General features: G+C 38.0%; 1 protein-coding gene across 1 annotated transcript; it reads right to left on the reverse strand.

Moving 5' to 3' along the window:
• Nucleotides 1-3788: 3788 nt before the first annotated feature.
• Nucleotides 3789-16165, reverse strand: NTS (neurotensin). The gene is made up of 4 exons (XM_086887806.1): nucleotides 15949-16165; nucleotides 11892-11953; nucleotides 5510-5734; nucleotides 3789-4158 (listed from the first exon to the last, which is right to left on the reverse strand). Exons 1-4 carry the CDS (start codon nucleotides 16007-16009, stop codon nucleotides 4012-4014), a joined length of 495 nt encoding a protein of 164 aa, XP_086743932.1. The 5' UTR covers nucleotides 16010-16165; the 3' UTR covers nucleotides 3789-4011.
• Nucleotides 16166-25415: the final 9250 nt, after the last annotated feature.

A 25415-nucleotide genomic window follows, 5' to 3' on the forward strand; every position in this document is an offset into this window, starting at 1 on the left:
CTGCCCTCCAACATGAAATTATTGTAGTGTTAGCTTGTATCTTCAGTCTGATACCCCACAGTGCAAACTGATTGCTAATCTTGGGGGAAAAGAGTGAAGATGAAGATCAATTTTGTCTACCTTTTTTGTTCACTACTAGTTGGGTATGAGACATAGCCCATATCATACATTCCAAAATTAAATCTCTCTTGATCTGAAAACTCAACATTTCATCCACTTTGTTTTCAGCACATGCATTGAACTGTTATCTAAAACATAAAACAAAATTTTGACTTATAATAGAAAATACAGAAAAAAGCAAAGTTTAAAACATACCACAAACAAGGCTTAAGTACTGAAGACTTATTTTATCAACACTGCCTTTAACCTTGATAACAGCAACTATTATATTATAACATTTCTTTTAAAGAAAAAGGAAGAAATATATGTTTTGGAGATAATAAAATTATTAATTCCTCTGTGTTTTAATTTTCCAGTGTAGGGCATTTACAATATTATAGATGATAACTTAAAAACATAAAATCAAAGTAAATTTCAGTTCCATTTAATTCTTCATTAAAAAGTACTGACAGGTCTCTGTAATAACTGTATGACTATATCCAATATTTTAGGAGTCTAAGAAATAGTTAAGTATGAAGTTTCTGAATAATTGGTATAATTATTTATCTATGAACTTAATTAAAAAGTTAGTAATGGAATTATAAGAAAAATGTGCTCCTCTGTAGACATAGAAAGAGACAGAACATCTCTCAATAATTGCTTTTGTAAAACAAAATTGCTCATATCAAAACGTGTTCTTTAAGAACAGTAGCAGCCTCTTAATGAATCGTCTTCAAAATAATATTTTGGAAGGGAAGGGAAGGGAAGGGAAGGGAAGGGAAGGGAAGGGAAGGGAAGGGAAGGGAAGGGAAGGGAAGGGAAGGGAAGGGAAGGGAAGGGAAGGGAAGGGAAGGGAAGGGAAGGGAAGGGAAGGGAAGGGAAGGGAAGGGAAGGGAAGGGAAGGGAAGGGAAGGGAAGGGAAGGGAAGGGAAGGGAAGGGAAGGGAAGGGAAGGGAAGGGAAGGGAAGGGAAGGGAAGGGAAGGGAAGGGAAGGGAAGGGAAGGGAAGGGAAGGGAAGGGAAGGGAAGGGAAGGGAAGGGAAGGGAAGGGAAGGGAAGGGAAGGGAAGGGAAGGGAAGGGAAGGGAAGGGAAGGGAAGAAAAAAGAAAGAAAAGAAAAGAGAATTTGAAGTTTCTCAAATAATAAGTCTTTATGTATTGTGAGAGTCTCCTCTGACTTTGAACTTCGTCCAGCACTCATTGCGGCTGCAGATATAGCAGCATGGATACTGCAGACAATGCAGTTACAGATGAGGCTGGTACCCTGAGGATCTCACTGAGAAAATGTGCAAAATAGAGACAAATATGCATAAGCCTATTATTTTTCTGCCAGCATCCAAAAATGAAGGCTAAAGGAAGGCTGCAATTCCACAGTACTGAGGCCATCAGGCGGTAGCAACAGCTAAAAGAGAGAAGGTATTTCAAGCAAGGAAGTCTCCCCGACTTAAAAATTTCCTTTAACAGCTCTGAACGCTTGGCTTAATGCTATAGTTTGTGTTTTTTAGTATTTTCATACTGCTATGCTTCTCATGTATGTCCAATAAACTGAAAAACCAGCAGTGGCTTTTTTAGTTTAGCTGACTATATTTCAGTTACAGTTTTTGTTTCCTCGTCTAGTTCCGGCTATCACACTGAATGGCATTCCTCTGAGAATGACACCTCCATCAGAGACTAAGGACAGCTGACAAGCTGTACTTTCCTGCCATACCTTAACTGTGTCTCCACCAGTGACACACGGTAGCTAGCTGTGTGAGGATTCACAGTCTGCTGAAAGGAAATGGGTTATTTAATGCCATTTCCAGCCAGTCTGACTAATCCGGTAGCTCTGCACTGCAGAGAACAAGTAGATGGTCACAAGGTAGTGTGGAACACCAGATGAGGATGGAACAGTTAGTATCATCCTTTGAGGTCATATGCCATTACCGTGACTGTCTAAATTACCTCCAAAATGAGACATGAAATGGTGTTTGTTTCTGAAAAATGTATGTTCTCTATCAGATGACAACCACATTACCTTACCCTACTTTTTTTTTTTTTTTTCTTTTATGCTCTTACACTTAACATGAGAGAAAATGTAATGACAACTTACTTCTTTTTCTCTTATTCTTCTCTTTTTCCCATGAAAAAGTGAAGTTTCTTTTTAGTTTTTCCTCAGGAACTACAAGCAGGGAATTTTTGAACAAACTATTCTGCTTTGTTATTTCAGAGCAAAAGATACTTTAGAATGCAAAAATGCATAGTAAGACCAGGGATCTTACAGGTTTGTTGGAAAGAAGGTGTTTATTAACCACTTGAGAGCATGCTGGATGTGCAGTCTAATTCAATGTGTTTTGTAAAAAAAGTAAGGTGTATGAGTTTACTTATTTAAGCAAAGCCCTCAAGCACATTAAGCATTTCAAATATTGAGACTGAACATACTTAATTGCTTTGCAGTATTTGAGTCATAATGATTATTGCAATAATTAGTGTATGCTCAGTTATTTCTTGTCAGTGCATGCATTTAAGGGTTACTGAATGAATAAACTGATTAATAATATTTGCAGTGAGAAAAGGAAATATAATTAGCTTTGATATAGTGAAAATACATTTTAATTTAAAAACTCCATCTATTTCCGTCCAACAAATTGTAACAAACTTGTGAGAAGATTGGAAAAATCTCCAAGTATTTGGGTTTTCTGTTGGGTTCTTGGTTGTTTGGGGGCATTTGTGTGTGTGGAAAGTGGGGGAGAGGGTTTTCTTTGTTTTGTTTGGATTTTTGTTTGTTGGGGGGTAGGGATGGTGTGGCTATTTGTTAGAGGAAAATTGCTTTGAAAAAATACCTCAAACAGGATACAGGCAAGTTTTCCAAAACAACATCTTTCCCATTTTTGCCTTCTGGTCTGAGCATCCAGGCTTCACTGGTCTTGTACTACCCCTCAGTTTTGATTGTTGTTGTGACCCCAGTCCCTTCAGACTGTTTTCCTCCTAACTGGAACCCAGAATCACTGAGATCCCAAATCTCATGCACGTATCACAAACATAGGACTGGAAAATGTGTAACTTTCAGGCAGCAGTTGATTCCTCATGGCTTGAAAACAATTTTTCTCATGCTGTGACCCTCCCTCTCTGTTAGCTTCCAAGACTGTTTTCAACTTTAAAACTTCCTGCTCTCTATAAATTTGGGAAGGAGGGAAAGGAAAGGCCTTTTAACTGGAATTTTAAGATGTTCTAATTTCACTTAATTTTTCAAACACCAAGTTTCTCATGTAACCAGATTACTATTTTGACTATTAACAGAGAGAGCACAGGGATATGTATCAGCTTTTTGTTGTTCGGGGGTTTTTTCCTGATCATTTATAGATTAGGAGTCAAAAATTCAAAATGCACTTACAAGCAAGCTATTTTAAATATTCATTTTGAAATTTCCACTTAGCAGTTAATTGATAGAATTCCTTTTCTTCCTTAGACCTATTTCCTAATGAATCAAACTGGTCAAAATATAAAATACTGTGGCAGTTCTTACTACTATATTACTCAAAAAATTTAGAAGCATTTACATGTTTGAGGTGTTGCATCAAGAAATTGTAAGATTCTCAGTAAGATTTACAGATAATATCAATTTACGTGGTGTTATGTTGATGTGTTTTATAAAATTGGGAAAGACTAAAAGATTGTTTGAAATCAGGTTGAAATCTCAGTTTTGTACAATACATCATGCTTAAAAACTAGTTTTATTCGCAAATGTATTAGTCCAATTAGTCTCAAGTAGGAAAAATTCACAATCAAGAAACAGCAATTGCAAAAAAGACACAGCTATGTTATCATCTTGATCTTCCAGAGTATATTTTCACACAAGTATGATTTTAGATTTAGATAAGATAACCATAACGCACAGTTACCTATAAACTAAATATACATTGTTTTCTTCTGCTGCATCAGTAATATGAACTTCTCTTGAGTATGTATGGTCTTCTAGCTTTGTTCACATGTAGCTGCCGTTTCAGAATATAGGGATTTTTTCTCTTCATGATTTCCTTTTCTTGGCTTGAGTTCTCTAGATCAAAAGTATCTTGCTGAAGTAACTGTAGGATGCAAGAAGAGACACACTCCTCAAAATTTTAAAAAAATGCTATTTTAAAATTTGTCACCAAGAAAAATATTTACTATATTAGATGCAGCATTAAAAAAAAAAAAAAGACAAAACTCAAGGCACAAAACTATAAAGGTCAGCTGAGCCATACAGAGTGATATTCCACTTCAACAAATTAGATAATCAGTTTTGACTAGAGAGGAAAGCTGGTGTTTCCTCCTTAGACTAAAACTCAAATTGACTGGGAGTTTTCTAATGACTATCACTCTGTTATCACACATTTAGGTTAAACACCTACATGCACTGACCACTGGTTTCATCTTTTGAGAAATATTTTAATCTACAATTTCCTGCAAAGCAGGGAACTGTGCTAAGATATATGGGTTATTGCATATTTGGTTCTAGGGTAGGTCCTTTCCAGCAATAAATGCACTGATGAAGAGAGTCTTCAGAAAACTCTGGTTCTCAAAGAGGTTGCAGTCCTTTGCATGGACCCCTCCCCAACTAATCTAAGGATTTGGATTATGTATAGAATTGTGACTCAAAACCCAAACAAACAGACAAACAAGCTCTATTCAGCTAGACTGTACATGAACCTGAGATAGATAAAGAAATTTGCTTTACTGGAAAGTGGATAGTGAGACTGAGTTATCTTCTTTCACTACACAAAGCAGCTTTTAGTGTAAAATCTAACAATGCAAGTGGACTGCGCCTAGTGTGCTTCTGTGTAATCACTGCAATCACTGTACTAAAATAAATTTCACAAATGGACTACGAACAATAAGAGCAGCAATCTTCATATAATCACAATGTCAATTTCCAGGGACCTCTTTAGGTGTAGGGAAACAAAAAGCAGGAGTTCCCTTGCTGCCAGTTTCCTAGCAATGGTAAGAAAACCAGAGTACCTAGTAACATGGTGTGTACACACGGGCATGTATCCCTGCTTTTTGAATACCATTTGCCTTAGGGTCTTAAAAGAGAAACACTGGCTACATTTATTTTTGCTTCAATTGATCTATATTAACTTCATGTCTGTTAAGCAGGTATTAATTATGTTTTCTGGTAGGATGACTTCCATGTGTTTGTTTGGTTACCTGGAATGGCTACAAAGAGTGGAGAACATATGTAGTTAAGGCAAGTTCTCATTTATCCATGGGTCTTTGTAAGAAACATACACTCTTGTCATCAGAAACTGCACTAATTCACTACTCTTACTGAAAGAGGCATATTAGAGGTACTAGAGAATATAAAAAAGAGAAGGAAAGCTTAGACAATGTGATGGAGGTCACTTGGATATGGATTTTTAGATCACTACAACATGCATTTGCGACCATTTGTGTTACCTCCCAATGCTGAAAGGCTCTGCTGTGGCAAACTTTTTGGAGTTGATATACTGTCAGCATTGCTTCCAAGCTGAAGCCATCCAGAGCAGCAGGGAACTGTCTTCCTGGAACCAGCTCCTCCTCATCTACCTCTACTGTTTCCCCCATTTGGTTGTTTATCTTGTTGACAAGATTGCAGACATTTAGCAGGGTCATTTTCCAGTAAGGAAGTTTTGCTCTGTTAATCTGAAAATAAAAACACCCATGATTTAATGTATTTTGGGTTTTTTGTAATCATGTGAGACATTCAAATGTTTTGTTAGAAACAAGTTTATGTTTCTGAAGCGCTTTTCATCTGGTCACTTTTTAGACAATAATTAGAGTGCTGAACTTAGGACAACTCATTTATTACACACGCCAAGTCTGCTTCCTTGCAACATTTCCCCCCAGGTAGATATAAATGATGAAAAAACTGAACTGCTACCAAACCAGAATGGCAGCATTTCATAGTCATTCTGCACAGGTGCAAACAAAAACACAGATGGAAATTAATATAATATAAACTCACAGGTGTAAATAAGGATAATGAATCAAACCTACTGGATAAATTCCCAGCTCAGGAATCCAAGCTGGATGCCTGTGGTTAACTAGACACTCCTCCCTAGTTCAGAACAAACACCAGTCATCTCAAAATTCCCTGAGAAAAGGAATGGAGTCCCTCCTTCAGGACAAGCTGTCTGATGAGTCTGGGCCTGAAGTTACAGAATCTGTAAGCCCCAGGAGTTTTGGATGCTGGAAAGTCAAGAGCCTGGAAGATGTTAATTGAAGATCTGTGGTCTTAGGAAGATGGAGCAAAGACAAAACATAGCTGTGAAAAAAAAAGTATTCCTGATTTGGCAACTGGACTGGAAAACTGAGACCAAATGTATGCAGGTGGCCAATAATGAACTGGTCCAGATATGTTACAGAAAGACAGAAAAAAGGAAATTTCAGCATGCTGAAATTTCACCAAATTTTGCCTGTTCCAGTATCTTGCATTATGCATGAACTTTTAAACCATTTTAAAGAAATGGTGATTAGTGTGCTTTTTACTTTTCTACTGGTATTGTTTTTTCCAAGCAGTTGTAAGCAGAATAGTCTTCTTCCATTTTGATTATCAATAGGAAAAAAAAGTAAGTTTAGAACTTAGTTCCTATCTCATTTACTACTTTTCACAATTTTGCCATTTTCTTCATTCTCCCACTATTAATTATTTCTTCTGCACTGTGTTCCTTTTAGTAATGAGTATAGAATTTAGTTTCCTTAAACTAGAACTGGTGACATAACAATCTCCTATCAAAAGCCAAATAGCAAATTTGGTATTTATTCCTGGCAGGATTTCCTTGCTATGCACATTAGGATTAGACCTTACCTGTGAACTGAAATGTAGTTCCTTCTTTTCCTGTATGCACAAAGTTTAATATAAGTATGACACTGACTCAGAGATTGCATTTCACACATATTTGACAGCACTAATTGGGAGTGTGGATGCAGTGCTTACTTGGCTGAACATCAGGTAATCACATAACCTGTCTCTTTAGAGCACCTTCCCAACAAAGGGGCCTCGCTTGCAAGATTTATGTATATTCATCACACTTGACTGTTTTTTGAGGGAAAAGAAAGAAAATTCAGAGAAATGAGGAAGAAACAAGAAAAACTGGCATCACTGTTAACATTAGTTACAAAAAGTTTTCTTTTGGCCATAATCATTACTCCAACATACATCTGATACATGAGTGCCCTTCAAAATGAGAATGATTTAGCCTTTTATTAAAACTGCCATGCATTCTCAGATTTCTGGAGACATTCAAATAAAAACAAGATTATTTTGTTTTGAGGCTAAGAAAACAAATCTGAAATCTTATTTGGAAACTTGTAATTGGTTCTGTGCTCTTTACTTTGAGCTCATCTGTTGTCTCACTGAAGTACTCTAGCTAGTCTATCAAATTATTTTAAAAGACAGTTTCAAAATTAATTTAATCTCTTTGCAGAATATTCAATTCTATTAACAGAAGTTAAAGTAGGAAAAAGACCAAATGTCCAATGCAATTTCAAAATGTTCTTTTGTCTGTTTTAATATGTTTCTGAAATATAAAAATAGGGAGCTTTCCATGACAAATGAGGAGGCTTCTCCAGTTTGCTTTTCTCTCCTGTGTATACAAAAGAAATGTGGGCTGGCACAGCAACAGCCAAATTGCAATGGAGCATAGAATCTAGAGGTAGTGCTACATGAGCAAGATTTCTGAGTTAAGTAAGAACCAAAAATATTCCAGTGGATGGAAACAGAAGAGTAAAGGATAGGGTAATCTCTCGTGCCTTCTCGCAATATTTATAGAATCTTTTTGATCTGAAGTTACTGCTCTATGTCAGTCTGATGTACATCTATACATAAAGGAACTTTCCTCTCTCTATTAGAAAAATACTTCAATAGCAGATTTCCTTAGGTGAAAATTGTCTTAGCTCCTACTTATGAGGTTAGGAGAAAACAAATTTGCAGTGCTATCTGCTAGCTTCTAACTAATATTTCATTTGTTAAGGGAGTCTCATTCCTATTAATGCCATGCATATAACACTACAAAGTATTTTTTTTTGGGTACACCTGCTTCTGACTTACTTCTACCATTAACAACTCAGTCAGACTGAATTTGGGTTACTTGAACTGAACATGGAGTTTGCCAAGCCATGTCCAGTCACTGAAAAGAGCAGTCATGCTATTAAAATCAGACTGCTTTGCATCTTGGGTTATGGAACATATCTGAGCCATTTATCCTAAAGGTATCAGTTTAAGATTATGATAATCCAAATGCTCAGGTCAATTTACAGTATGTGATATATTCTATATATAACATATTTCATATTTTGTACATTTATATATTTTCCACACAGGTGTCAGCAATATCAACTACAGTAGCTCAAAATATGTTGTGGAAAACACCTACACAATAAAACAAGAAACCCTTATTGGCAAGATAGAACTAATTTTTTTTAAGAGTAATTGGAAAAATACCTGGGAATGACCTGAAGAATCAAAGGAGACTGAAGAATGAACTAGAATTTAAAAGGTATATGAATACTGAAGTGAATATGATGTAGGTATTTCCACTGTTGAACATGTTTGTAAAATAAGAATCAGATATATAATTTCTCACAATTCATGGATCTTGAAAGAGAATTTAAGATCACCTAAGAAACTGAATTAAGCTTGTTTCCTGCTTTGACAACCAGCTTGTCCTGTGCAAGACAAAAGAGATATTTTATTTCCATTTCTGGTTGAATGATACCCCTGATAGTTTGCTTAAGATACTTCTTTTGTTACAATCCACTCATACATCCAAAATGCTAGTTCTCATTAGGAAAAATGATATGTGCTTTTTCATTCTTGTCTTTATCTAGTAAAAGCAGATAAAAAGCAAAGTCATAATGAAGTAAAAATCCCAAGCAAGTGTAGGATCTCTATGATTCCTTTCCATAATAATAGTTCAATTTTCTTCAGATTGTAACCATAGAAATAATATCTTTAATCAGATAAAACATTAAGTTCTGTTAAAGACAAAGTTCCTCTGTGGTGTACGTTAATGCCTGTAAAGCTAACTAATTTTTATGTGATGACTGGATCAGGAAGTCAGTAGCTCCTAGGTAACTGTAGGTGCCTCTTAATTCTAGGCAGCTCCTCAGACAAGAAGGCTAAACTCTCTGGGCAAATATAGTCATAAACAGGCATCCTACAACAATGAAAACTCAGTGGGTCCATGACTTCAGAAAATTAATGTTGGGTGGGATCCCAAAGGTGGAGTATATTCTAGGGATGATATATTCCCCAAGGAAGACTTTTTACTTTTTTTTTTCCCCTCTAAATAACATAGTCTCAATCTTTTTTGAGCTCAAAACAGTATTCATACAACTAATGATTTCAGGCAAGCACTTAGGAAATTGGAAATAGAATTACTTCTTTGATATGAGTAGAGTTTTCCATTCAAAACAAAAGAGGGACAGGAGATAACTCTCCACATATTTTTGACAAGTCGGGTTTTGTTGTTTTACCAGATCTTCCAAATGGTTTTTTGGATTTTATCTTAGATAAAAAGACAGGTAGAGCATTTTAACGGCATGTTTGATCGTTGTATCTTGGTTCAGATGTAACAGCAAGGAAGGGTGATGAACTGGATTGAGTGTTAAAGACAGTTGTAATAAGCATACTTTAAGGATGGAGAGTGATTCAACATACAGGTGACTTTAAAGAGCAGCTTGAGAAGGGGCAGCAGGCACTGGAAAGCAGTCTGTGAAGTTAAAGGCATAAGGCAATTCTTCCCATAATATTGTACAGACTAGTGAATATTGCAAAAAGTGTGCTTAAGCCCTGACTGCAGTCTTGATACTATAGTCCACAAGTGCCTACTTAGGCAGATTTTTGTTCTATCAAGTACTAAACCCAAAAGTGATAATCCACTTTGCTGCACTTTTAGATCTCAGCTTTCACAAACAGTACTTTCTCTCCCCATTTTAATGCTATTTAAATTGTTAGGATTTCCTCTGGTGATTACCAAGTCAGTATCAAATACAGTTAGAGCAATTTACCAGTGATTGCCCTCAAATGGAACCAGATCTCAGGGACAACACAAGACAGGTACTACACACACTGCTTTCAAATTTCTCTATCACACCAGTGCCATAATTTATTGTAATGAGGGTTAAAATCTAGCAGAGGACAACAGAAAAAAATAATTGCAGTAATCAATGGGATAGTGACATTACTCTTGTAGAAGATTTGATACACAGTGTTTCCACCGTGCTTTCCTTTGATATCAAGAGACAAGGTATATTCAACTAGGGAACTTTGGATGGTGATTTAAGGCAGTATAATGCAGAACTACAGCAATGTCTCCAACATGAATCTACTGCTTCTGTCAGCTTCACGTGCCAGTTGACTGTGGTAAATACCCTAAGGAAGCTGAATATCAAGCCACATGACATCAAAAAACATAAGAGTATTATGGCAAACATCATGACATTATCACTGGTGCAACGTATTTGTGCATTTGGAGTTACCTGAGCTTGTGTTCTGTGGTGGGAGGGAGGAGAAGATGGAAATTATGTTCACAGGTCCACTAAAGTCAGTAGCAGAAACACCAATTGCTGCAGGGTTTTATTCCAGAGCATGCTATGCTTTGCCACACAGAAAAAAAACCCTGTTTTTGTCAGCCTCCTACATTTAAATATGTCTCAGGAAAGAAGTAGTCAGTAAGTCTTTCTGTACCTTAGAAGGGTGAATAGCCAACAGGTTAATTTGTAATCTAAGGTTAAATATCATGCCAGTAAAGAACATTGAGATCAAAGAACTGACAGACCAGATAAAGAAAATACATTTTCTGGCCTCATACTTCTTCTGGTCTATACAATAATCCTGTGGAAAAGGTCACATATACTTAAATACAATATGTGCAGATGTCTTCCTTACAGGTTTTGTCTTTAAACTAGTAATTTTGTCTTCAACTATGAAAATGAAAAATTCTTATGAATGAAAAAGGCTTATGAAAATTTCATTTTTGGAGGGAGAAATTTTTCATTTCTCATTTTATTTTCCATTATATTTAAGTGCCACTTAAACTTTATTGGAATAATGAACTAAAATATTCACCCTTATACCCATAGCACTTGCTTCAGTTCTTTATGTGTCACTGAAGATATATGACATATATATTTTTTAGACCATTTATGGAAGATAATTGTGTTGAGAGTCTATCAGCCTATCCAATGCAACACTTTCTGCTTCACCTTGTCAATATGAGTTTTTCACTGAATTTTTATATATTCATATTAAATAACATAAACATTATTCACAGTCTGGAAACCTGTCAAGGAAATGCCATTTACAAAGTTAGTATTTTCACAGTCATGTGAAACCATGTCCCCATGTTCCTGTACTGGCACTATGATTAAAATCCTTCACCAAAATTGGCCTGTGTATTAACTATTTTTGCTTTATGATTGTCTTAATTTTATATGCATATAGGAAGAGTTCTGCATAAAAATAGCACTTAGAGATTTGACTCAAGGTTAATTTAGCTTTCATCGAGCATAATCTTATTGGAAACACATTTCCTCACATAAATTTACATCTCTGTACATAGCACAGTTTAGACAGTTTAATGAAAGTACCAGTGTTACAACTGAAGAACATGTTTAGTGTGTCACATCAACACCTTTAAATTTCCTTTGAACTGGAGAAAATCTTGCACCAAAGTAAAACCTAACACTGAACTTTTCTGTCTAGACCATAGGTTATTACTCTGTGCAAAGACTTTTGGGTTTGTAATGAGAATTCATTTGCTCCCTCCCTGTCAGGTAAAGGAAGAAAAATAATTACCTTTGATGTGTACATATTGGTCAATAAATCTGCTTCTAATGCTTTCATTTCCTCTTCTGAATCTGGGTTTAAAGCAGAAACATATGTTTATTATTTGATCATAAATCATGGACATTTCAATTCAGTATACAGAACTTAGATATTTAAATGATTTTTAAAAAATAAACAACAAACACCAGTGACCTAGAGGGACTGTCAAGAGTCTTCAATTAACAGCAATATTATTTAAATAATCAATACATTTTTAAAGAATGATCAAGCTTATTGAACTGAATGGAACTGTTAATTTATCTCAGTTTCATAGCAGAAAGGCTCACTAAACTGCAATTCCTTCAGTACAAAAAAACTTGCTGAAATATTCTTTATTATTTTCATAGTAAATATTTGTCACCTTTGCTTACTTTGGAAGAAAAAATTGAATATTTATTTTCAAATAATATTTATTTAAGTAGTAATTATTTAGATAAATGGCAGTTATGATTACTTGATTAATAATCAATATTCTCGATTATCTTTAATTAAATTAAGGGTATTTTTACTGATATGAGGGAACTGAGCATGACCAGTTTATGATACAAGCTCTTGACAATATATATACAAAAAGAAATTATTCTGACTGGAAGTGTAGAGATTTTTTTTTACTGATTTTATCAACCTTTGATAGCTCAGTAGACTTTCAAGACCCATGATTTGGTAAATAGAGTAAAAATTGCTGTGGAAAGAGAAAACACACAGATACATTTCTACACACAGCATCACAAGATGAAGACGAGAATCACAATGAAGATTTGGTTCCTTGGTAGCAGCAATCACAGCTCGAAGAGAAAAAATGTAAGGAATTAGTTAAGACTTTAGGTGAAATTGAGTTCCACATAGCTTTTACCTTTCCTGGAATACCAACAGTCCAAACCTAAATGATTCACTAATATTTCAAACCATACTAAACCAAAATATATTCCATATTCATAGTGGTTATATCTCACTTTCTTTAAAATAGTCAGTGCTGTTGGCATTCAGGACTCTACCACTGAACCTGTGCATAGATTCTGCTGATGCCCTCATTTCAGGGGTTGTCACCATGTCATGTCACTACTTTTCATGCAACATGAGACTGTAAGGGACCACAAGCATGTGCTAATGTGTCACAGGTTTCTGTCAGCCAGAAGCCACCCATTACAAAGCTCTTAAAAATCAGTCATGTTCAGTCTTAATAAATTTCACCACTACTATCACTTTGTTTCATCTTTTGGAAATTCTTCTAAATATCAATGCTAACTCGCTTCTGATTTCAAGTCTAATTTATTTCTAATTACAAATGTATCCATTGTTTGCAAATAAATTCCTACACTATAAATGATACCTTTCCATTTGAAATATTTATCCATCATGTATTTATTGAGAGGAATTTCATTTCTCTCCCTAGCTCAGTGTTTTTGTATGTCCTCACAAGATTAGCAAACAAGTGCAAGGTCACTGTGTCTTTCTGGTCAAAAACCACTGCCCTGGAAATTCTATTAATGTTTCATTGAAAGGCTATGCCCAGATTTATTGGGCTCTCACCTACTTTCCTTTGTTGCAAAAGCCTTGTATTCCCCAACTCATCAAAGCAGCCCTCTTCTGTCCCTGATGTGTTCTCAAGAGAGAGCAGTTTGTTTCAGAAGCCTCAGTACTTGACCACCTTAGTGCTTACCATTAGCTACAGAGGGCAGCTGTCTTACATATCTTTTGGTTTTGTTTGTCTTTTGTGGCTGAAAACCCCCCAAAAACAGGTCAGATAACAAGATAATGCCTTTTATTCCTCAGATTTCCAACAGCTGAGCTTTGGTTAAAAAGGAGCTTTTAACTGTAATTTCTATTATTTCCTAAGCCACTGCATTTTGTGTTGTTGCACTGCTTCTTATTCCTATTATTTAGGTCATCAAAAACTTCTGTGTGTCATGCATATTCCCTTCCTCTGTAGAGAAGGATTCTCCTGTTCACCTTTGCATTACCAACACAATAGATTCATTCTTTATTTTTAGCATCAAAGCTTTTGCATTTAAGTGACTTTCTGTAATGCTGATCTACAACCAGTCTTATTTAATATTTAACTTTTTCATATTAAATAGGACTAGTTATAGAAGAGTCAGCAAGTCATTGGCAACTGGTCTCAAACCTAATGCCTTTCAGCCCTTTCAGCAGGAATGGCATTAGGTTTTATCAGCTTTACCATTAGCCAAAGTTCTGCTGGCAGCACAAGATCATCTCAGCCGAATTTCTATCAATGATAGCATCTCCTGTGAGCAGGGGATGACACACACAACGACAGCATCATGATTTGTGATGTCCTGGATCACACCAGCTGGGAACAATAAAAGGACTTGTGCCTGGTTAGCACCTGGATTTTGTTTCTATAAAGGATGGAAGATAGCTTCCATACGTCAAGGCTGGAAGATTGCTGCAGGCATGAAAGATGGGAAGAAAGGTATTAAGAAACATTTGAACTGAAAAAAAGAAATCCAGAGGGCATTATTTAGGAGTCAAGTTTCTTGAGTGAGGAATAAAGCAAGGCTTGGAGAGAGAAAATAAAGCATGTTCAGGTAAATCAGGAATGAAAAGAGATGGATGAGGAGCAAAAGCATAGAAAGAACACTCTCAGAGAGCAATGTATAAAAAGCCTGGTTACACATTATTGTTAAAATCAGAGAGAAATTCGCACAATTTGATGTATTCATGATTCTAATGACAAGAAAAATAGTTTCTGCTCATATATTCACATTTTACAGGAACAATTACATTCTACAGGTACATACTTTTGCCTGAAGACAAGTATTTCCAAAAGAAAATTTAACAATCATTTTCTTTCTCATTTGCAAATAGTTTTAAATTTTCAAGCAAATAAACCATTGTGTTAATTTCCCAGAGAATATGGCTTTGGGGGGGCATGTTATGAGTCTATTTTAATTCCCACTTATTTTTTTTTACTTTAGTGGTCTTTCATTCAGGCTCTATAAGGAGTTGAATCTGAAACTGCTCCAATAAAAATACTAGTGAGGAATTTGTTTAAAAACCTTAGAAATACATGGAGAGAAAAAAAAATGTTAAGCTTTGTCAGTAAGATCATACATTCTCTATAATAAACAGAACAATTATACTTAAATAAAATAAATAAATATTTTATAAATTAAATATATTATGTGGCTTACATTTTTGTTCTGCAAGGGAATAGACTTCCATCTAAAGTGAGAATTAGTAATTCTGAGTCCCTCAGAACACTAAAGTTGAAAAATGAAGTTGCTTGTACATTTACCTGGTAATTTAGTGGAGTTAAAATTAATTTCCAAGTCAGTTAAGAATGGATTTTGCAGGTTATTCTGCTTCATATATGTGTTTAACATAATGGCAGATGCTTAAGATGTGTCATTTTTCAAAGAAGCAGGAAATGCATTTTAATATATTGTCCTCCTTTTGAGCTTTCTACAGCAGCTGCTCTTGGAGAAATGCATTTACTTCAACCTTCTTACTGCGTGATCTGCCTGTGCTTCAGCGGTTTTGGGTTTTTTTGGTTGTAATTTCAAATTGGTTGTTAGCAACTTTTTCTCCAGATAATAAAATTGTATTTATCTCTCTAAAAAGTGACTGAAGGGCATACATATTCATGTTGATTTGGATTACAGCAGCTATTCACGTGAGTTGCAGAAATTACAATTTGTATCTTAATTTGGAAATACATGGTATTGAATGAAGCGCAGCGCACCCAAGCAGATGGTCTGCACTGATTTGTATTTCCAATGGCTAGTCTACACTAACTGCCGTGGTATGGATGCTGTGAGGAGGAACGGCTTGTGTGAAGGGAGAAAGTTAGAGGAGTGATATTAAAAAAAAAAAAAAGGTGCTGGCCAGAGCCCGTTATCAGAGCCGGCTGCCGGGTGCCTGATGGGGACAGCCGGCGGAGCCAAAGCGACTTCAGTGCCCTCCTTTAGGTGCCCCTTAGGGCTCCGGGAGGGAGCCGGTGCCCAGCGGGCTGAGGGGCCGGGCGGTGCGGGGCGCGCCCGGCGGAGCGGCGGCGGGCACTTACCTGAGCACAGGCTGCAGGAGGCCAGGGCCAGCAGCACCACGCACACCAGCTGGACTCTCATCCTTGCCGCGCCACCCTCTAGAAAGTAAAGTCCATAAATCCTAGGGAGAGACGGAGAGAGAGAGAGACAGAGAGACAGAGACAGACAGACAGAGCCGCGCCGCTCCTCGCCCTCCCGCACGCGTGCTGACGGGCGGCTGCAGGCACCAGACGGGGGACCCAGACCCTTCCCCAACTATATAAGCCGCGGGGTGATGTCACGGCGGTACCGCCATCGCCTCCTGACGAAGCTCGCTCCCTCCCTCCCTCCCTCCCTCCCTCCTCTTCCCCCTCCTCCCCTGCCCGCTGCCCGCTCCCCGCCGCTCCGCGCCCGCTGACGCCACTCGCCGCCTGACGCACGCGGGGCCCCGCGGGGCGCGCAGCGAGCCCCCCACCCACGGCCAGCGCCCGCCACGGCTGCTCCCCAAAGGGACCTATCCTGGCATTTTAGCATTAGTGGCATCATTATTATTAAAAAAAAAAAATAATAAAAAGAATAAAAGTTTCCGCAGGTGCTCGGTCTCCCGGAGAGGGGCCGGGGGTGGGGAGCGGCCGCGCCGCTGTCCTCGTGCGGTTGACGCCCTTTGTCTTTCGTCTGTAGAACCTTTCCCTGCAGCGGAACCGCGCAGCGGTGGCGGCAGGGATGCCAGACCGGGAATGGGCAGGGAACGCCTGACACGGGGCACGGCAGGGGTATAACCCTGGCCGTGGGTAGGAGTGTTGCATTGGGCACGGGTAGCAGGAAAAAGAGGGCAAGAAACAAAAAGGGAAGTCTGTATGTGTGAGAGATGGAGGAAGGTAACGGGAAAAGCCACTTGGTAGAGTGTTTCATAGACGCGCAAAAAATTGAGACCCGACCAGGCGAGACTCCCTATTACTCCTGAAGAGCGCTTGCCACAGCCACCCGCTGCGCTATCAAGAGAGCGAGCGTTCCTCAGAGGCATTGCTCTCAGGATGCACCTTTCCCTGTTGATTTTTCCACGAGGTATCCTTCCTCAGCGACTAGCACCGGACAGGCTCCGTGGCAGCAGCCAGAGGTCGGGACGGAGCGGGACACGCCGGGACCCCAGGCGGAGGCAGGGACGGGCGCGCTCGGACACGGGAGGCTGCGGAGGGTGCGGGGTCCCCGTCTGTGCATCCCTTGCCCTGCCCTCCGGGGCTGCCCGGGAGCCCGCACCTGCTCAGGGCTCCCTTTCTGCCTCCCGGCTCTCGGCTCCTGAGCCGTAAAGCGCAGAAAAATGACCCGAAGGTGAGGGCAGGGTAACCTCCAATGTGTGAGTATCAAAACGTAAAGCTGAAGACTGGCGTCACCCTCCATCGCGCTACCGCTTTTGCTGTGAGGCTCATTTTTGTTTTTTTCTTCTCAGATACAGACGAATGCTCCATATGTTGAATACAGATACAATGCAGAACATTTCTGTCTCTCTGAATACATTTAAGGACAGATACACGTGTCACACGTAGCAGGAACACAGGCTGCGAGTAGATTCTTCTGTCGTGGATGTTCCCTTCACTGCAGAAATTTTCCTTTAAAAAGCAAAAGCAGAGATGGGTGTTGTTTTCCTCCCATACCCTCTGTGACTGAATAGGTGTCGCAGAAACACGCAGAATTTTCGAAATCCTGCCGCAAGGAACACCTGGTAAGAAAAGTTTAATTAACTGAGTTTTTTCTTCCCTGAAACAACTTTTGCAGCACGACAGAATTTAAATTCAAACGTTGCTTTGGTTTATGGTGAAATAAATACACACAAAAATGAAATAGAGTGCACTGTTATGGCATTAGATGTTTTAAGAACACGGATTTTTACACACAGTTGGGAACACATCCTTCTGTGCTACTGAGAGAAAATAAAAAACAAACAAAACCCCCAAGTCCCTGAAACACATTTATCACATTTTATGGTCTGTGCTAGTCTACCAGAAAGTTTCAGCTATCATTTGTCTGCCTGAGAACCAAGGTTAGATGAGGTAGACACTTGCACTTCACTCTAGTCCTATTGTCTATTATTTCCATGATACAGAAAGACCAATCTGCAGCTAATTTTGTTCTGTGGGTGTTCAATAGTTCAGAAAGCTCTATGAATGGGAATCATATTTCATAGATATTTTCTAGTGCCCACTTTCTGTCACAGAGTTCTTCCATAGTCTAATTACCCATATTCTTATGTAACTGGAATTTAAAGGAATGATTTTTTTTGCCCCCTCAGGAAGAGAGTAATTGCCATTTTTCTTGCCATTAAAATCTGTGATCACCTAATTGCTGCCTTTTTTGTTTTCTGGTTTTTTTTTTCCTGATCATTTTTCTGATCAAAAAAATCATTTGCTAGTGATTTGAAAGGGACAAATATGTGGTATGTTTTGAACCATAATGGTTTTTTGCCATTGGTCTGTTTCCATTTTCTTTTTCTTGGAAACTGACAAGGCAAAAATTTCAGTGTTGAAAATCTTCTTTGCTTTCTTACTATGCTTTATGTTCCTGACATATTATCTTCAAGTTCCCTGGATCAGGCTCAACTGAGCTTGGACATTTTTGGGTTTTTTTCAGTAGAACTCAGCTGTCATCTTTTTCTCAGACATTCCTTTACTTATTTTTTCTACCTTTTCCCTACATCAGCACCTTGTACTGCTTCACAAAGAATTGTATAATAGGAATTTTAACTCTTTTAACAATTAATTTTCTTAATCACCTCAACTTCAAATCATCTTCATATCACATTTATCCCAATAAAGAAGAGAAACTGTTATAAGGCGAAAAAACAATCTCTCTCTTTGCAGATCTCTCTCTCTCTCTCTCTCTCTCTCCCCCCCTTTTATTTTTAAATATTCTTAGCTAAAGAAAAACGTCTCTAACTATTCATTAGTGCTGGTCAGTTTCAGAAGCCCAGTTTATCTTTACTTGCTCTCAGCATGTGATTTAGCCAGCCTGTCCAGGCCTATAATTCAGGTCAATTCACAATGGTGAGGCACTGGAGATAACGAAACCATCAGGTAAATGGCAGACTCATGGAAGAACAGATACATAAACCTCTGTTTACTTTGTCATAAAACTACTATCATAGCAATATGGATAACACCAAACACAAAAGCTGTAATCACCAAGCAGAGGGAGAATACCATTCTGCTAATGCTCCTGCAGTAGTAGGTACTGGGTATTATAAGGAACTCTCAATATTCCAATTACCAGCCTTATGCCTTTGGAACAGAAATAAACACAGAATGAATGGAACGAAGTTCAAGATGTTCAATCTTGCCATTAAATATATTTATGTCTCAGAAATTTTTTAATGGGTATTTTATATTTTTTTAGCTAAACTTAGCAGTAGTTATACAAGTATGAAAATTCCAAGGGGATGGTCATCCAGAAAATGTTTCATACAAACTGTCTAAAGATACTCAAAATCTTAAACTTTATTTTAGTTATGATGATTAACCTGCTTTGCCCCTACAGAAGTTTGGCCATCAGTAGTTTAGGTTAAGATGCTGGGCAGAAAACTGATGACTAAAATTAATTTCTATCATGTCAGGTCAAAGGACAAGCTCAAGCAAAGCAACAGGACAGACAGGCAAGGGTATTCAAAGCACATTTAAATCATTAATGTAGTCAGACACTGCAGCAGAATTTCCCAGGCATTGTGAAGTCTCAGCATCACTTTTCCTGAGCTGAAAAATAAGTCAAGGGGGTTTCTTGTGTTTGGTCAGCACAGTGATGCTCAAAATTTGATGGTGTATTCAACTGTTGAATGTCCTGGAGACCATCTCTGCTGCAAAGGATATCAGAAAAGAATTCACAAGTAAAAGGCAGATGGTGCTTTACACATTAGATCATCTTTAAGAAAGTAAAACATTAAGCATCCTCTCCACTTCAAAGCCAACCTCCTTTAGTCATTCTACGACTCAGTTTTTTAGATTTATGAGGTTGTGCACTTTAAGGAATCCTTGAGAAGTAGACTGAGTAGTAAGAGCTTACTGATATAGAAAAAAACCTAAACACATAAGCAACCACATTATTGTCTGCATCAGAAGAATTTCTTAATATGCAACAAATTTCTGCTACATTTTTAAGGAGCCACAAATCCATAGAAACTTCCTGGATGTCCAGTGAACTCCTCCTTTGTGTTTTAAAGTTCTGGGGTCTAAAACTGTTAAAGTGGCATTCTGTGCAGCTTCTCCATATGAGGTGAACATGCATGGCAGAGTTGGTTTTTTTTGATGCTTTGGAGTTTCAAACAGCAACACCATCTCAGTATCCTAGGGAATCATGATCCTCAAATCACAGAAAACTTAAAACTCTCATTTTAACAGAATAATCTGAAGTATCATTTCTCCTTTTAATTTTTTTCCCATTAAAGCACAGCCAATACATTTCAAGAACTTTGAGATTCTCTAACCCTTCTCATGAAAAAATAGATTCTATAATTACATTGCTATAAAAACAATGTATATGCATCTATACACTAACAGCTAAAGCAACTGAAAATCCAAAATTTTAGGACACACACATACATACACACACACACACATATATATATATATATATATATAACAATTTGGAAATTGTTTAATAAAAGTCAGTTTGGATAAAAAAGGCCATAAGAAAAAAATCTTCACTCCTACTCCTAATTTCTATTTCCTTTTAATTTTTTTTTTCCCTTTTACTAAAATCCTTCCATATGAGAAAGCAAACAGTGCAGTTAGAAGTGCCACCACAGTGTGTCATGGGAGTTATGCTTCGGGCACCTCCTCCTTACTCTCACTTCTTAGCAATTCATTCCCTGGCCAGACTGCATCTTTCTCATTTCTCTGATTACACATTTTCCCCAAATACCTAAGTTAATCAATTTTTCATTTCTCTCCAGTGAGCTATGAATATTTTAATTTAGGTTCCAGGGTATAATATATACAAGAGACATGGGTGAAAAGCCTGATATAACTTTGTAGAGTATTGCATATTCATGTAATCCACTGTTCATCAGACTGATCATGCTTTGAAATTTTGTGTTAAATTGATGAAATAGTTAAAAGGTACAAAATTGCTGTTTTAATACTGTTACTGTTGGACTGATAACAATGAGTATCGACAATACCTGAAAGAATAAAATGAAATTGATGTGAATTCAGATGTTTGACTCTGTTTTTCCCATGATATTCAGTTTTTGTCAGCAATTATTCTTCAGCATTCTGCGGAACATGGTAACCAAAGACATAAGTATGCACTGTTATATTACACTGGTTCAATTATGCCATATAAATAGGATTTGGACTCCACACTCTGAAACTATTGAAATCATCTCTCCTGCCTCCTTCACAAATTTCTCAAAGAATTGTGCTTTTTCCTTGAACTCAAAAGAGAATTTACTTTAACTAGTTATTTAAAATCACACGGCCATGAAGGGATTTTGAATTAAAAACGCTGAGGAATATTTCCTCTGTGCACAGTAAAGGGGCAATATGTTATTAGTACTGTAAATCACTGAGATTATGCTGAGACCTTCAACTTGATCAGATATGAGTTCTTCCCCAGGAGTCCTTAAGAGATTGCCAGCCAACCAGTAGCCTTTCTTTTTATTCTCTTATTTTTTCATTTTTTTTTTAAATAAAGGTAGCCTCAGTCATGGATAGCATTCCACACTTCTTCCAATGCAACATAAGGAAAGACTAAAAATCACTTAGAAGTGTGTTCTTTTTTCAGTTTTTAGTTAATTTTCTTCTTCAGAAAATTTAGTTAAACAATGACAAAGCACCAGTTTTATATTAATTCTAAATATACAAAGTTTTTTGCTTGACCATTTATGAGTAAATAATTTAGAAATCGTTAAATCTAATTGTTCTGGATTTGGGAGTGATACTCAGAAACAAAATATGGATTCAAAGAAGTGTGGTTTCAGTATTGTGCCAGCACGCACATACCAAGTGTATACCGCTTCTGCAACTTCCAGCTTTTTTACCTAAGAGGGATGGAAAGCGTTTATGTAATTTGCACATCTGTGAATTGAAATTTGCATGCATAGTATTTAAGAAATTCCTTGGAGATTGAAAAGCAGACATCCCAATAAAGACAAACAAAGTGGTAATAAGTATACATGTTAGAACAGCAAACACAGCCAACCAATCATTTACAACATAAGCAAAGACATCACTGACAAATAAAGAAAGCACCCTTTTTGAAAAATAAAAAGAGGCTTTGCATCTGAAGAATATTTTACATTTGCATAACACCTTTCAATTTAAGTGCTTTATAAACATGAATTAACTAGAGCCATGTCTAAACTAGAATGCAGCTTATAAATATACACTGCTCTAGAAAGAAAAGTTTGTCATCTGTGGCAGCTTACAGATGCCTAGATTTTACTGTTAAGGTTTATCACAGGCAATGTTGAAGAGCTGCAGTGTTTATCTCTATCCCATATCAAAGCCATCCAGCGCAGCGCATCCTCCTGGGTAGATGTCATGACAGCAGTTCCACGTCTATGATCACCATCCCGATCATAATGGCACCAAGCCTTGGTGCACTCACTCCTCTCTCCCCCTGCCCCTCCTCCCAGCAGAAATATGTTACACTGGCAAGAGAACAGTTGTTAAAACTGCAGGTAAACGAAGGGATTCAGCGTGCACAGAGCGCTCACACCCCAGATTAACACGCTGATGTCAGCCATGCCTTGTGCTGTAGACATGATCTCAGCTTCAAATCACTATCCCAGTACATTGATTTGTGCTGCTGGAGCCATGTTTAATTGAGACCCAGAGGGGACTGTTTTCTAATCACTTGATGATGCAGCCCCGATCCTGAAAACACCTCCTTACATGCCTAATTTTAAGAAGATGAGCAGCATGACTCAAATGCTAAAACTTAAGCTTGTCTGTATCTGTAAATTTCACGTAGCCGCACTGAGAGGAACATGGATTGTTGATTTAAACTGTGAGGCCTGAATTCATTATTTTAGTTGAGATACCTATGGAATTCTTTGGACTTCAACTGAAAATATTTAGCAGTCAAAGATTACAAGCATATTTGAAAAGCATTATACTGACCTCAAGGTACCCTCTAGCATTTCCTATTGTTGATTTAGCTAAACTTAAAATTTTAAAAATCAGGAATAAATACATAGTGCAGACATAAACTTCAGCTGCTTCCAGATTTTCTCCTCACTGTCACCAGTATCCCTCGGATGAACAAGTGATCCAGCTGTATTCATGGTAACTGATGAGACAGCCTGACATTCACTCTTAGGGATAACAAATAAATGGTACCTTTGCATTCATGTAGTTACAATGGTCTCTCTCCATACTGCCATATCTTTAGGAGTAAGGTAAAGCATGGCAACCGAACTTCTCTGACCCTATTTCAGTGAATATCACTGAAAGGAATAGGTTTGTTTAGGCAGATGAGACCCCTTTGTTGTGTGAATAGCCAGCTGAAGTCTTAATGCAGAAAGAATAATGTTATCAACCACCCCTGTATACCTAAGGGGATTTAGAAGGTGTGAAGGAGTTAAAAAATAAGCAGATATGGTGTGTTGCCTCTGGCAGGCTCACACAGGTCCATCAGGTAGCAATAAGTCCCTGCAGCCTAAAGCTTCAGAAGGGGGATGCACATCACAGAGCAATAGCTCACTTCAGAGATTCAACTCTTACTAGAATCCTGGAATCTTTTAGGTTGGAAAAGTCTTCAAGTCATCAAGTCAAGACATCATCAGCTCCAACATCAGCTTAGCACTGCTATGTCAGCCATTAAGCCATGTCTCATATCCAAACATCTTTTAAATACCCCCAAGGATGGTGACTCCATCACTTCCCTGGGCAACATGTTTCAATGCTTGACAACCCTTTCCATGAAGAAGTTTCTGTTAATATCCAGACTGAACCTTCTATGGCACAACTTGAGGCTGTTTCCTCTCATCTTGGTACTTGTTACATGAGAGAAGAGGGTGACACTCGCCTCGCTACAACCTCCTTTAAAGTGATTATAGAGAGCAATGAGTGTTATTTTCTCAAGACTAAACAGCCCCAGCTCTCTCAGCTGCTTCTCATAAGACTTGTGCTCCAGACCCTTCATCAGCTTTGTTGCTCTTCTCTCAGCATGCTCCAGCACCTCAATGCCTTTTGGTAGTGAGGGGCTGAAAACTAAACACAGTATTTGAGGTGTGTTAAGTACAGAACAACACTGACGGAGTTTACCATTCAACAAAGTTTCTCAGGAACCTGGTTTAAACCCAGCCAGCAGCCAAGCCCCATCCAGCTCCTTACTCACTCCCCTTTCATTGGGACTGGGGAGAGAATCAGAAGGGAAAATGCTAGGAAACTCGTGGATTGAGATAAAGACAGCTTAACAGGGAAAACAAAATGCATACATGCAAGCAAAGCAAAACAAGGAATTAATTTGCTGCTTCCCATGAGCAGGCAGGTGTTCAACCACTCCCAGGAGAACAGGGCCCCATCACATGTGACAGTGACTTGAGGAACAAAGGACGTCACTCCAAATGTCCCTCTCTTCTTCCTCCCACTTTATATACCTTAATATATGGTCTGGAATATCCCTTTGGTTAATTGGGGTCACCTGTCCTGGCTGTGTCTCCTCCCAACCTCCCATGCTCCCCCAACTTCCTCGCCAGCATGGCAGTTCAGAAAGCAGAAAAGGCCTTGGTTCTTTGTAAGCCATGCTCAGCAGTAACAACATATCTATATTATCAACTCTGTGTTCAACACAAATCCAAAACACAGCCTCATACCAGTGTAATAAGAAAATTATTCTTTCTGTGAAGATAATTTACCTTACCCCAGCCAACACCAGCACACCGAGAGATTAGGAGTTGGCTATTATTTACAGTTTTGTAACATCTCGTTTTGATATAATGTTGATTTCATCAGATAGCTTGTGCTGGGTGATCCTGCTCACTATCTTTTTGTGCGACAGGACGGCTGTGTTTTGAAATTCTTAGTGTGCAGACACCAGCATCATCACGAGACAGCCTACAGACCTGACACCAGGGTGAGACTGTGTGTTTCTAACAGTAATTGAGGCAAGAATAGAATAGTACATTTCTCTGCCATGCATGGAAACCATTCAATTTCCCCTTTCCAAAGCACATTACTGCTAGCTATCATCCATATTTGTAATGCAGGATATGTCTTTTTGCATATAAAATGCAACAGCAGCAGTTTCTTACCAATTCATCCTCTTTGTGATTACATAGCTGATTTTATAGCAGTCCTGGTCACAGGTTTATACTCCCAACTGTTTGGGTCAGAGATGCAAGATATATGCCTTTATCTGTGATGCCTAACTCTGACACCCAAGAGAGCACTGAATTTCACATAACACCATGGAGAAAACTGTTAAGTAGAGAAACCGAAAATGTGTGTAAGTTAGAGAGTTAATTCTTAAGTCACTAGGTAGAAAAGTTAAAGTTTAAGCTAGTTTAGAAAATTGA

The sequence above is a fragment of the Cyanistes caeruleus genome, chromosome 4 (genome assembly GCF_971803275.1).
Source record: "Cyanistes caeruleus chromosome 4, bCyaCae1.hap1.1, whole genome shotgun sequence".
Classification (NCBI taxonomy): domain Eukaryota; kingdom Metazoa; phylum Chordata; class Aves; order Passeriformes; family Paridae; genus Cyanistes; species Cyanistes caeruleus.

Excerpts from the sequence above, each read along its gene's own strand:
- NTS (XM_086887806.1), bottom strand. The coding sequence starts at position 16,009 with ATGAGAGTCCAGCTGGTGTGCGTGGTGCTGCTGGCCCTGGCCTCCTGC. Across the intron at positions 11,954-15,948 it reads CTCCTGCAGCCTGTGCTCAG|ATTCAGAAGAGGAAATGAAA; the intron begins GTAAGTGCCCGC and ends CTTTAAACCCAG. Across the intron at positions 4,159-5,509 it reads GAGCCTTTCAGCATTGGGAG|TTACTTCAGCAAGATACTTT; the intron begins GTAACACAAATG and ends TGCATCCTACAG.